The 14,224-nt window shown below is 38.4% G+C and overlaps 1 protein-coding gene across 2 annotated transcripts in view; it reads left to right on the forward strand.

The window, feature by feature from the left end:
* TRMT11 (tRNA methyltransferase 11 homolog) overlaps positions 1–7,615 on the forward strand; it is a 58,959-nt gene extending 51,344 nt beyond the window's left edge. For both annotated transcript variants that reach the window (XM_043592266.1, XM_043592265.1), the window contains exon 13: positions 7,043–7,615. In XM_043592266.1, coding sequence (XP_043448201.1) covers positions 7,043–7,174 — 132 coding nt within the window. In that variant the 3' untranslated portion in view covers positions 7,175–7,615. The remainder of the gene's footprint in view (positions 1–7,042) is intronic.
* Positions 7,616–14,224: the final 6,609 nt, after the last annotated feature.

Below are 14,224 nucleotides of genomic sequence, written 5' to 3' on the forward strand. Positions count from 1 at the left end.
TACTTTCAATGTCTTTTTTGTTATTTTACTCCTTTTGATGTAGAGTTGTAAAAAATAATTAACTTGAATAAGGATTAACTTGAACAATGTCTAGTTTATGTACTTTTTCTTTTATTAGAGAATAATTTGCAGTTCTAGGTCGGGCATAGATGACAGTGATACATTTTAGAATCACCAAAGAGGATATGTATTTCTATATTTCCACATCATTCTTTAAAAAACGAAACGGTGTGGATAAATGCTGATGTTTCCTGAAGTAAAATGGCCATCCCGATCATGTTGGTGCTCTGTGACTGTAGGTGTTTACAGCAAGCAGAACTCACAAATAGTGAGGGACTGACTGTCAGCTGGGCTTTAAGCTGCCATTACCCGCATTAGGAAGTACTCTAGAGAAGTATTTACCTACTTCAGCCAGCAGAGGGCAGTGTACACATAAAATTATACTACCGGTTGTAAGTCTTCCTTTGGTTTCTTTGGCAAGTGTGTTAAAATTCTTCAAGTGGTTTATGTTTAGAATTAGCAGTACTGATAGGACAGGAAATTGGCTGGGTGGGACAGTGGTTAAAGGGGTTCTGTCTAAAAGTTTAGATCAGAAATATGTGCTACCATAATGTTGCTGTTCTGTGAGGAATGTCTTCTAAATGTCAAATTCCATTTTGAATGACCCACTGATCTACCATGTGGGAAGTTAACTTTTTAGCCATTGTTTTGATATAATTTCCACTAAGAAAAGAAGTGTAATGGAAAAAGCATGGCTTTGAAGTCTGGTCTAGGCTACAGTTCTACAAATGCTCCTTACTGGTTTATCGGTGGCAGATTATTTAAACTCTTTCAGCCTCCATTTCCTTATCTGCAAAATTTAGATAACAATCTTCTAGGAAAAGATGCAAAAAATAATTCACTTTTGTAAAACACATAGTTGTAAATATAAGTTCTTTCTTGAATCAGAATTTGTGTATTGTCATATTTATGCTGTTTGTCTTACAGGGTTAAATGATAGGTCTGAAAGCAGTATATTTCCATTATGTAGCCATCTGAGACTAGTACACATTTTCCTGTAGAAACTCTGTTATAAAAAATGATATGTTCAATAAGGGGTTAATATACAAAGTATATAAAGAACTTCTATAGCTCAACACCAAAAAACAAAAAAACAAAACAAAATGAAAAAAACAAAACGCAAGCAATCTGATTAAAAATGGGCAGAGGACCTGAATACACATTTTCCAGAGAAGACATACAGATGGCCACCAGACACATGAAAAGATGTTCAACATCACTAATTTTCAGGGAAATGCAAATCAAAACCACAATGAGATATCACCTCACACGAGTCAGAATGGCTAGTATCAAAAAGACAAGAAATAACAAGTGTTGGCGAGGATGTGGAGAAACGGGACCCCTTGTGCTCTGTTGGTAGGGATGTAAATTGGTGCAACCACTGTGGAAAACAATATGGAGGTTCCTCACAAAATTAAAAATAGGAATACCGTATGATCCAATAATCCCACCACTGGGTATTTACCTGAAGAAAACAAAAACAAATTTGAAAAGTATATGCAACCCTTGTGTTTATTGTAGCATTATTTACAATAACCAAGACACGGAAGCAATCTAAGAGTCCATCAATAGATGAACGAATAAAGAAGATATATATGTACAATGGATAGCCATAAGAAAGGATGAGATCTTGCCATTTGTGAACAACATGGATGGACCTAGAGGGTATCATGCTAAGTGAAATAGGTCAGAGACAAACGCTATATGATTTCATTTATACGTTGAATCCAAAAAACAAATATACAAAGTGGTGGTTACCAGAGGGGAAGTGGGTGGGGGGATGAGCAAAATAGGTGAAGGGGATTAAGAAGTACAAACTTCTAGATATAAGTAAGAGATGGCAGTGAGGACGTGTACAGTGTGGGGAGTATACTCAATAATATTGTTAATGTTTTGTGGTGACTGATGGTGACTTACACTTATTGTGATGAGCATTGAGTAATATATGGAATTGCTGAATCAGTGTGTTGTACACCTGAAACTCATGCACCTGAAACCTGAAACACCTGATACTGTGTATACACTGTGCTTCAATAATGAAATTTTAAAAATGGTGAGTGTCTAAAACATAGTGTAATCAATAATCTTAATAATTTATTCATATCTCCTGTAACTACTAACCTACTAGTAGGTTACTACTAACTACTAGTTAAATTTGGGAAAGGTAATCTGTAATCATTCACTGCCATAGTTTTCTCTCTGGGCATTTCCTAATTCTTTGTGTGTTTTAATTTTCCATGAAGCATTTCTTGCTTACTAAAAATTGGCAGGACTCAGACTTTATGCTACTTAGGTGGTATGATGACTGATAGCGATAGGCAGGTTTGAAAGTGTTAGAGAAACCAGAAGTCGGACACTGTCGCAAGCTTGAGTTATGAGGGACATCAATGGTTGTGTTGCTTGAGGATACTCTTCTCCTTTTAAGTAAACACTTTGGACCTTCGAGATACGGAGTTGAAAAAAAATCTGCAGATATTCTTGGTTGAGATGGGCAGGGAATGTGAATAGAGAAGAGCATGAAAAGGTGATGAAAAATATGTAGAGTTGAATATCATCATCTCAAGTGTGAGCCCTGATAAACTAAAGATAGGATGAAAGAGAAAAAAGAAAAAAAAACCTACCGAGTTTGCCATTTTCTTCAGCGTCAAGGTAACTTAAATTCTGAGCAGTTGCAAATAGTATATTTTTTATGGGAAGGGTATATTTTAAGTGTGTATTATTCATAGGTATATGATACTTACATGTCTGATATAATATGTGGTAGACTATAGATATACTAAATGTTTCATATGGAACATTTATGAACCATGACTTTTCCGCTTAGGTGAAAACGGTAGCCCAAGTCCGTGGAGTGTCTCGCTTACCCTGAAGCGGGACTTAGGTTGCTCGCTACTGGAACGGCTCTTCCCAGATCTCTGACTGCACAAGGGATTTGGAATTTTTGGGTTCTCCAGGAGTTTTTGTTACAAATGTTTTATTTCACAATTAGCCTTGTAGAAGGAGGCATTCCAGCACAGGACCCATACGCATTCCTTATACCAATTATTCCCTACTCCCTGAGAGATAAAGATGAATAGGGATTTTTCCCCCCTGCAGAGGTTGCATTTCTAAGGTTATAGACGTTCCTAACTTTTCCAGTCGCACATATTTCTCTGCCACTGGGTCTCTGTGCCACTGAACACAAGGTCTGTTAGGAGCTTATTTTACTTTTACTCTATTCTGAGGAAATCTTGTGATCTAAACTACCCAGATAAGTATGTCATAGGTAGTATATGTTTTCTTGATAGCCATTAATTAGTATAGGTTGTAATTACTGCTATGGGATCTTCCAGGCTCCTGCTGTTCATTTCCAGTCCCTTACTCTGATCATCATATTCTCTGCTCTTTATCACCAGTTTGTCTTTTTTATATCCTTTAGGTCAAAGGCCAGCTGTTTTGTTAAGCTGTCTCGTTGGTCTGTGAGGAAGCCTATTTCCCACTGTGTTTCAGCTTTTGTGTTCTGTACGCCCTGCTTCCTCAGGTGCACTGCGTCCTTGGCAGCATGGTTGTCTAGGCCCATTACCAGTTGAGCCTGCGTCAGTCTCCAGCCTGTCCTCAGCTGCCTACTGAGCCCGCATGCTGGAATCTATCTTGTCCTCCTCACCACTGCATGCTCCAGAACATTCCCCAAAGTAGTCTGCCGTGCATTTCAACATAGAGGTGGTCGTGCATGGCCTGGAGCGTCACAGGGATAAGAGAAGACAGAAGGCAGAGCTGGGAAGGACCTCACTGCCAGCTGGTGTTGTGATTCCTCCTGTGTGGGAGAGGAAACTGAGAGGACGTTCAGCAAACTGATGTGCAGTTGAGTCCAACTCCCAGACATTAAGGGGAAAGCCTCAGAATTGGGGAATGTTCGAACCCATGTGGATTTTAACCAGGAATGCTGGCACATTAGATTTGCATTTTAACAAGTTGAGTTTAGTCTCAGTATGGAAAATAGACTGGAGAGGGAGCCACTGGAGAGAGGGCAACTGGCCATTGAGGGGAAAAAAAGGAGAGATGAGGAAGTTTAGATGCCAGTACTGGAGTTGTCGTGAAGAGAAGTGGATTTGAGACATTTAGGGTGGAGAATCAAAGATTTTCGGACTGACTGAATGTGACAGGAAAAGGGAGAGGCATTTGACCCAGGCTTCTGATTTCCATGTCTAGGTAGAGAGTGATGCAGGGAGCTGTGGGGAGGAGTAAAGCAGCAGGAGATGTCGACATCTGGACAGAGTTTTAAATAGCCAAGCAACATTTCTGCCAGGAGTGAGCTAGTGTGGCTCAGGAAGTGGACAGGTTTTCTAGCGATCTTTCTTGATAGAAGGACAGAAGTTGGAGGGTAGTTGAATGGCATGTCCCTTCCTTTCAGATGACCCTTCAGTCAGACTTTTGATGAAAGTTGAAATGCACAAGCCAAGGTTAAATGCTGGAACGTTGTTCTGTATTGCTGCTGCCCCGCGTACAGTCCTGAGATGTGGACCAGACCAGAGTCCTCCTCTGAAGTCCACTGTGCCCCTGGGGGTATGGTATCCCTCAGGCATCCTCGTGGCTCCTTATTTGTCCTCCTGCTACAAAGATTTTGTGTCATTGAAATAATCCTCTTAGTGGCCAGGACGAAGTTAATAGTACTTCTGATCTAGTTCTGTTGCTTTGTGGGTAGGCCGCTTAGCTATCAAAGCCTTAGTTTATCGCCTATTTATTGCCAGAGATACTCCTTCTCGAGTTGAGGAAAAAGTTAACTCTTGGAGAAAACCTCATTATGTTATAGTTAAGAGTATGGTATCAGGGGTCAAATGGACCTGTGTTTAAATCCTAACTCTGCCACTTACCAGCTCTGTTATCTTGGGACTGTACTCTATAATTCCTCAGCTGTAAGGGATGTTAATAGTGTACTTATCTCTTAGAGAAGATGAGTTTATATTAGGTAGTTCATATAAAACATTTGTGTAGTTTGGGGCCCATAATAAATATCTAGTAAATGCCACGTTTCATTAGGTGTTCGTTAATTATGTACCTATAGGTTGATCTGATAAACTTTATCTTTCATCTTTTGCAAATTACATAGCCTGGAGTTAGTAACCACTGGCATGTTTTCATGCACTTGCAGAAGTATGTAATGTACTTAGTGTCATAAAATCTAAGTAGCTACTATTTTCTAAATTTGGTACTCCACCTTTATTCTTATGGTTTATGTTTTTTTGATAAGCAAGAAGGCATAAAGGTTAAGGGCTCAAAATTTGAATCTCGTTTATTTTTACTCGAGTCGTGTGACCTTGGGCAGGTTAGTTAACCTTTCTGTGCCTCAGTTTCCTTATCTGTAAAATGGAGACAATTACACTACTGTTCTTACACAGTTATTGTAAGGATTGAATAAGTCAGTGTATATAAAGTACTTGGAACAGTGCCTGCACATAAGTAGCCCTATACCTCTTCTTATTGGGTTACACAGTTAAAGTGCCTCAGGCATGGTAGTTTTTCTGCTTGTGCCGAGAAGCACAAGTTGTAACTTTTTACAATCTTATAGGGTAGTATTTTCTGTACAATAATCCCCTTCAGAGCTTGCTGAAGTACTCAGCAAATGGGGAGCTAGTGTGCACAGCAGGAGTGTGGGAAAGGGGTTCCAGTCCAAGGCGATGGGCTGACAATACAGGTTGTCCCACCTTCTTCCTGAGACCATGAAAAAGATAATAAAGACACTCACAAGAGAATGAAGCCCTCACAGCAAAGAGAGCAAGAGAAATGAACCAATAAAATTCCTAGGAACAGAGTGCATACAGAATCCAGTGGATACGTGAAATGGAACCCTGCAGGCTGCAGCACAGAATGGCAGAAGGGGACCACAATGAAGGCCTTTTTTCTTTCCTTTTTTTTAATGAATCAGGAAATCTGGACATGTTTAATGGTTTGGATTTTGTGTGATTTAAAAAGAAATTCTGTGACAAAATAGTTTCTGAATAAACAAATCAGCCAACATAATTTTATTTTGGCTACACCTAGGCTTTATTAAATATTAGGTATGAAGAAAAGGATGAAGATACTCATTTCATACAGGAATAAGGAAAAATATAAAAATATATGAAGATTGTTATATTCCAGATATATTTGTAGATATCATTCTGATACTGAAACCAGGATAAAAAATTAGGCTTCATATTTTCTAATTATGTCTTTATATCTGTTGTCAAAATCACATCAATTTACATACAATGGAATCTGATTTTACAGTACATAGGAAGAGAGATTTTATTTCTAATTAGATTTTTTTTCACAGTTTGAGATGACTAGTGAAATGGGGAAGATTAATTAGCCCTCAATTTTCTAAGCTGAAATATAACCTTCCGACCCAGATTTCTATTTCCAGTGTCCAAACATCAGTCTGAGCGCTAGTCCTTACCTGCCTCTGAAGTCTGAGTGTGGAAATCGTTGTTTAACTTTTATCTTCATCTACTGTGGTAAAGTTGCCAGAAGTAGTTTACTTCATGAACTGAATATGGTTTTGCCTCCAAATAGATTTCTCTATCTGTAGGACATTACATAAATCACTGCTGTTAAATATCTCTGGAGTGGAAGCTTCCATGTGTGAGGATTCTTACTGTCATGGGTGATTTCAATTTCGGCTGAACTGTGGATCTGAAGATGTATGTGGTTGTCTGAACTTGTGTTGCCTGGGGCTGTTCTCTGTGCCCTCCCTGGATCTCTGTTTTCCCAGTGAAAGTATTTGCTCTCTTTGTGCAGAGGATTGTTGTACAGATCACACAAAGTGAAGCAGTTGAGAACACTGTTGGATACCCAAGCAGGATACAGATATAGAATGGTGGTGTATTTCTAATTCAGATAATAAAGAAAAACAACCATGCACCAGAGAGCGGGATTTTGCTTAAAGTAAATGGCTGCTTTGGTTTCAAGCTAACCAAAGAAATAACTCAGACATCTTTGTTTTTTATATTTTCCAACCAACCAGAACCGGGACCAGTATTCACATCTGTTAAGTGATCACTTTCTCCCATACCAAGGTCATAATTCCTTCCGTGAGAAATATTTCAGTGGCGTAACAAAAAGAATTGCCAAGGAAGAGAAATGTAGCCAAGAGTGAAAATGAAGATTCTGACAATGGAAAAAGAGTAAGGATTTAACAGAAAAGACATCTGGATGTGAACTTCCATGTATGATATAGAAAACATATACTGTTTTAAATACTTTTATATAACGAAATAAATGCTACAAAGTAAATTGAACAATTCTTTTACAATTAGCTTTGTTTTATAGACTGTTTTGTTGTATGTAGTCTTTGGAACCATATTTAATTTATATTTGTACTTTCAAGTATTATGGAAATTGAAAACAGTTATATTTTTGGTAATTAATTTGCAAGGGGAACTGATACTGTTGACTTTTTAAACAGATACTTGCCAGATATGTTACAAGCAGTTAACCATGGTTGAGAATTTATTCGTTTAGTAGGTTTGTTTAATTTGGTTTCTGATTGTAATTGATTTACAGTGCCACTAATAAAGTTTACTGAGGATCCCTAAAATGGTGGTGTATTTGGTGCTTTTGGGGAAGGGGGATGTGATGAAGGAAATGAATTTTTATTTATAAGTTCCAGACTAGTATGTAATGATAGCATAATGGTGATGAGAGGAAAGGCTAAGACCTGGCAACCTGAAAAGCTCCCCAACTCCTTGAGGCCTGTCCACATCTGAAGCTCATCTGTACCTTGGACTTGCTCCTGCATTCCTAGAACTTGACTGTTGGTCAAGTTAACTACCCACAATTTTTGGTTTAGAAAGTAACCAATAGTTAAAAGCAGTAACAACAACACAAATCCTTGATGGTTCCCTAATGGTATTAGGCCTAATCAGAGCTCTTTGAAATAGAAGCTATATTTTTCTTGAAGGAGAAACTTTGCTGAGTCTACAGTGTGTCCATCATGAAAATATCTTGTTTGAAAACCACTCTACCCATTAATTCAGGATGCTAATAGCTTTCCTGCTTTTGGTGGTCAAATGTACCTCAGCAGGGTGGCAGTAAACTGATCCTTTCCTCTAACCATGGCCTATTTTTATTTATGCTGTTATTGTTATTATTATTATTATTATTACTTTAGTATTACTGCAGGCTTTTATGGACTCCCCATTTGAATTTGCATGGCTTAGGACCTCCAAAAGACCAGTGCTGCCCAAGCAGAGGGGTGGGGGGTGGTGGGGGCATCCACTTACTTCTCTCTCCTTTTCTTGTAGTTCTCTCTCCTTTTCTTGTCCCGCTACCCTGAATCTCAGCAGCAGATCTCAAACATTTCAGCGATTGTTTTGTTTGGGTTTCTGGATGTGATTTGTGGTACACTGGGGAAAATCTAAAAGTATTCAAGGATAATTTATTTTCAGTATTTCTGTTATAAACCATCTTATTTAAAATTTTTTGAGGTTATATGGAGGGTGAGTTTGCAACTTGGTAGCTGACTAAATTTGGAACATGAGATTGTAGCCTTGCCCCGTTTTTTTGCTTATCACAAAAATTAGCCCAAATAGTTCTGGCAAATTACAACATGAATTTTAGTCATTTGTCCTTAAAAATTATCCAACATTAAAAAAAAAAAAGAAACTTCAAATTATTTCTTATTACTACTAACGGAGGTCTTCTAATCTTTAATTCATCATCATATTTATCATCATGTTCAGTGTCCTATTCTTGAAACGTCAGTCGGCTCAGAGTGTTAAATGTGTATAGTTATTTTAAAGTTGGTGCCCAGAAGTAGAAATTTCAACCAATTTTGATTTTAGAGCAGAGGTCCCAACTCCTCTTATTCTGCCAAAAAAAGAGACTTCATTTTCTGGCGTCAGGATCTTGTTCCTTTCTGCATAAGTTCTATCAGATTGTCTCCAGGAGTGCTTTGCTTTATGTGTGTTCCTTATGCACTTACCGGCATAAATGTCACCTAGAAAAGTGCCTGCATTTTGGATAGTCCTGTAGTATGAATTTGCAGTGTAATCTGTGTATGAACCCTAGGTGGTCCCTCGGCTGGTCTATTTAATGTTTATAATATGGCACAATCTGTAACTTTTTTCTGGTATATATTAAATATCCATAAAATCCAGATGGGTACCTTGGTGGTGTTTCATCAGAAGTAACCTCTTTCCTCTCCATTCTGGTGGGGATTTTTTTTTTTTTTCCTGTGATAGCTGGGAGGAAATAGTGGAGCAGATGGTCTTTGTCTACCCAGAGTGGCCAGCATATTAAAAAAAAAAAAAAAAATTTTTGCTACAAATTTCTTAGCCACTTCCTGCCCATTGTGACCCAGGTTTTGGCCAGCTTGCCTCTAACGTCCATATGACTAATTCTTTAAATACAAAGATTGAGCAATAAAATATTTCAGACTCTATGAAATTCTGGGAGGTAAGTCAGTGTTACCACTGTTTTCTTATGGAGAAAACTGTCTTAAAATTTGAGATTCCCTTCATATTTAAAAACAGTGATTATAACTAAAAAGAACCTTATTTCAAGTATGGTAGGGAAGGTCGAGTATGACTTAACATTACCAGATGCATCATAGTGAATATGTTTGTATTAGTGGATGAAAAATTTGCTTTAAAAGTTTGAGACTTACAACTTTTGAGATACTCTTATTATAATTCAATTAAAGAAGCAGGGCAGGGGGTTGACTTTTTTTTTTTTTAACATCAGGAAATTAGATATTGAGGTTGTATTATCTAGATGCCAATAGAAGCAAATCTGGCTCTTGAATCAAAGACCTCAGTTGCTCTTAGTTAGAAGAACTGACATCCTATGCGGGAAGTGTTATCAGGTATTGCTAATCCAAAGAAATATGGAATTAAACATGATGTTTATGTGTTGAAAATTGGATGTGGCACTTTTTGGGGGAAATGATCTTTCTACACCATTTTAGTCTCCCTAAAAAAGCACAATGGAACTAAGCTGATGTTAATGGTTCTTCTAGGAAAAGAAAAAAATTCTTTGTTGATGAAGCAAGGCATAAATAAATAAATTCATTAATGGACTATAGGGGTAGAAATGGAGGTGAGTGTTGCTGAGAAAATTGGTGACCTCATTGTTGATTTTTCTGTTTGACCAAAAGGGAATAAATTATACCAGAATAAGGACCTTGGCTCCTTTTACAAAAGCATGGTTTTGCTCCATTATAAAGTTATTTAGAAAACTAAACACTTGTAAGAATCTTTTTTCTTAGAAGGATTGTATTCATAAAATAAGTGAAGTCTTACTTTCATTTCCAACTCACCCACTCCCATTTTTCTCAGATATTTATCAAGTAATGTGGTTTGTAATCCAAACAACAAAAAGTGCCTTAATCCAGAACATACACATGGACACAATAACACTAGACTGATGATGTTTGTACTTTACTAAAACATTGAGATCTTCTCTAAAACAGAGTGGTTTGAGAACATAAGGTCTAGAGTGTAAAGAATTGTAATGGAATGATAAACATATCTGTGATTCTATCTAGCCATAGAATCATAGAGACAGCACATTCCTGTCTGTCCTTTGGGGTGAAAAAGCTTACCAGGGAACCTGACCCTATTCCCTTAACAGAGGTCTGCCTCAGGATGTTCATATGTTTCACTGTGTGGGATAAGCAAATTGACATTTAGACATAACTGAGACCAACCTGGAATTTGGCTCTTATCCCTTTCTTCTGAGCCATTGAAGACAGGCTCTTAGGGGAATGGAGGCTAAATTGTCATGGCAGTTTCTTAAGAAGCCTGGGTCATGAAACAAAATGGAGCTTAACAGATGAATGTTAAGATAAGCCAGCTTCACTTTCCGTAACTGCTAGCCTTATTTCTTGCGATATTAGGACGTATTCAGTATATTTTTCTCCTAGAATTTGAATGTTCCTACTAAGATAATATTGCAGTGATGTCAAACTGAATTGCCTAAAAAAGGAATCTGCTTTGACCTCTATTACTTTGAAATCTCTCCTTTAATCAAGCCTTCCTGGAAGAAGTCTATTTTGTCTAATATTCAGCAGTGAAGATTAACTGGGCTTACGTATGAAGTTGTTCAAATTAAAAAAAAAATGTTGTGAAGAAAATTTTGTGAAGAATTGAAGACTGTAAATGGTACTTGAGTTGGGTTTTGATGGACTGTACAAATATTTAATGTGTTATAAGTTTGTGAAGTGGATCAAGATGGTCAAAACCAGTATTGGTGAGCTTTAGAAATCTGAAAGCTCCTTAAATATGTATTTATTTATAAATCACAGACTGGAGGATCTCACACAAGTCTGAGTTTTGCCAGCACAAACATCAGAACTTTCTCTCTCTCTCTCTCTCTTTTTTTTTTTTTTTTTTTTTTTTTTTGCGTTTCATTTTTCTACATCTTCTACTTATGGGGAGATAATTCTCCATAGGTATCTTGCATCTCTATATATCTAAGGAGGTACTGACTGTCTCTGGGGATGTGGGAGCACGATTGAAAAACAGATAGTATCTCCACTTCCTGTGCCCCTCCCCCTTCTGTAAAAACTATTAGCAAACTACTGTACTTTTGTCTAAACTAAACACCTTAGCCATCAACCTCCTGTTTCCATTGTGGAGCAGATGAAAGAGACTCTCACCAAGGTGAGAAGGGCCCAACAAGCCTAGCTCATCAGATAATTGGTATTTTCAGAAGTGCAACTGGCTTAGCCCCAGTGGCATCTTGGATTTATGTGAAAAAGTGGCAGCTATACATTTGGGGAAAACTTTCTCTCTCCTACCACTGCCTGAGACAAAGGTGCTGGCCCAGTGTCATCTTTGATTCATAATTTAGGTTGCATTTAGGAGATTCCTTCAAATACCTGCTACCCCTTTCACTATTGGATTGGCTCAGCTGTAGCCCAGTGGTCTTCAGTGGGCTGCCAAGGCCGCTTAATCTCAGTGCTAGATGTGCAGAAAGGGAAATGGATGTGGTTGGCCAGGTCAGTGGGCAGAACACAAAGCTGTTCTCATAGTTCCGGTTACTACCCTCCTTGCTGAGCCTTGTTATATTTTTATTGACTCTTAGGCTACTGCTAATGACCTTTGGTTTGGTCTGTCAGTTGGAAAACTAGAGATTGGTAGATTAAAGATACCTTTCTTAGGAGCTACAAATAGTGGAAACAGATTGTGGCTGCTGACAGAACTATATGGGTCATTTTCTGATGAGACCCAACTAGAATAAAACTATTGGTTGAGCTGGCACCAACCAAATGGCTATCACTGTTGTCTGGATCTGTCATTGTCTCAAACACATCCACCATTATAGATGGGACATAAAATGAAGGACTGTATTTCTGATGCAGAGCTACCATTTGGTGCCAGACTTGTGACTCCTGGCCAAAAGTGACCTGGTTGCCTTGCGGTTTAGGAGACCACATTGCATGGGGTATTGTCCAGCATGTTCCTGGCAGATTGATTACTTCGGATCTTTGCCCCACTCTGAGAAAGCTATTGGTTGTGCGTCACTGCTGTTGACACTTTCTCAGGTTACGGTGTTGCTGTTCCAGTCCAATCAGTTGACTCCAGCCATACCACTTTAGCCCTTCAAAGTAATCTGTATCAAGTGTTTGGCTTTTTGGACCATCTGGTATGACAATGGTGGTATACCTTTTATTGCAAAAGCCACTCAACCATGGGCTGATAGTCAAGGTATTTGATAGACTTACCATGCTCCCTGCCATCCAGAGACATCTGGAATTTTTGAGCTTTGGAAATTTTCTCTACATCTGTTCCATGTTTTCTCTGGCAGTCCTTGACCAAGCCTTCTCAGAAAGGCTCAGTACATTGCTCCAAAGTTAGCTCTGAATAGTATAGTGTTTTGTCCTATGTCAGACACCAAAGTCTTAACCAGTTGTCTCTGGTAATTACTAACTTGAGTTTCAGGCAGGGAAAGTTTTTCACAACCAGTACCAAAGAGGGAGCTGTGACAATCTAGTCCAAAAGGATTCCTCTTTCTGGTTAAAGCAAGAAAATAAAAATTCCAACTCTTATTACCTTTAATTTTCTTTACATTTTCTTCTAGATTTCAGAAAATGTTTAAAAAAAAAAACAACAAAATTTCTATTTTATTTTAGTGGTAACTGCTGTTCCCTGTACAAATTGCATGTGTTACTCTACTTTTCCTGCTATATATGTTGTAAGGCTTGCCTGCTGGTGATTGGCTGATGCCAAGGCATAGGAAGAGTGTGGTATGTGGGGGAGCTACATATAATTCAGAGCCACTGAAGTGTGAAGTGTGAACTAACAAAGTAAGGCTGGAAAGTGTGGCAGGAGGATTTCAGTATTCTCCCTGCCCCTGCGCCACACTGAGGAAAGACGGGGAATTACCTCAGGATTTTCAGTGAGAAGGTGGTATTATCAGGCTTGGTCTGACTGTCACTTCAGTGGTAGTGGTTTGGAATGGAGAGAGAGAATCTTAGAAGTTGCAGTGCTAGTCAGGAGGTTGATGCAGTCATCCAGGTTAGAGATGTAAAGATCACTGAGTACCAGTAGAAGGGTTGATTGGAGAATATTTAGAAGGTGAAATGAGCGGGTCCTGGTGATTGATTGGAGTACAGGGATGAGGAATAACAGATGATGTCCAGAGTTCCAGTGGGGGACTCAGTGGATGGCATGATACACACTGGAATAGAAAATGGCATAAATAGGATACTTTTAGGTTTAGACATACTGAATATGAGGAGCTGATTGAACAGACCTGGAGAAGTGCACAGCAGGCTGTGAAATATGAACAACGAAAGTTGGACAGTGATGGCATATGTGAGGAGCAGAAGACTCCTATATGGGACAAATAACCACTTAAGATACACCGCACAGCTCTGAAGTTCATTCTGTCGTATTTCTTCCCTCTGCATGATATATGTGTTTAGCAAAAAGAATTGGCACAATCCAATGTTCATGAGACTGAATCAGGCAATTCCAAGTTTATTACAAAAAAATTTCTACTCAAAATACTAATGAGATGAAGTTACTCTGTTGCGTTACTTGAAGCTCTAGAGAACAGTACTGGCTTTGGGTGATGTGCTTCTGCCCGAATTGGATGGGTAGATGTACTCCATTTGTTGTAGAAGTTAGCATATTATGTGGTAAATTTAGGCCTTAAAGAAGCTGACAAGCTGTTGTTAGTTGCCTCTATGAAAACCTGC

Source organism: Prionailurus bengalensis, chromosome B2 (assembly GCF_016509475.1).
Source record: "Prionailurus bengalensis isolate Pbe53 chromosome B2, Fcat_Pben_1.1_paternal_pri, whole genome shotgun sequence".
In the NCBI taxonomy this organism is placed as follows: domain Eukaryota; kingdom Metazoa; phylum Chordata; class Mammalia; order Carnivora; family Felidae; genus Prionailurus; species Prionailurus bengalensis.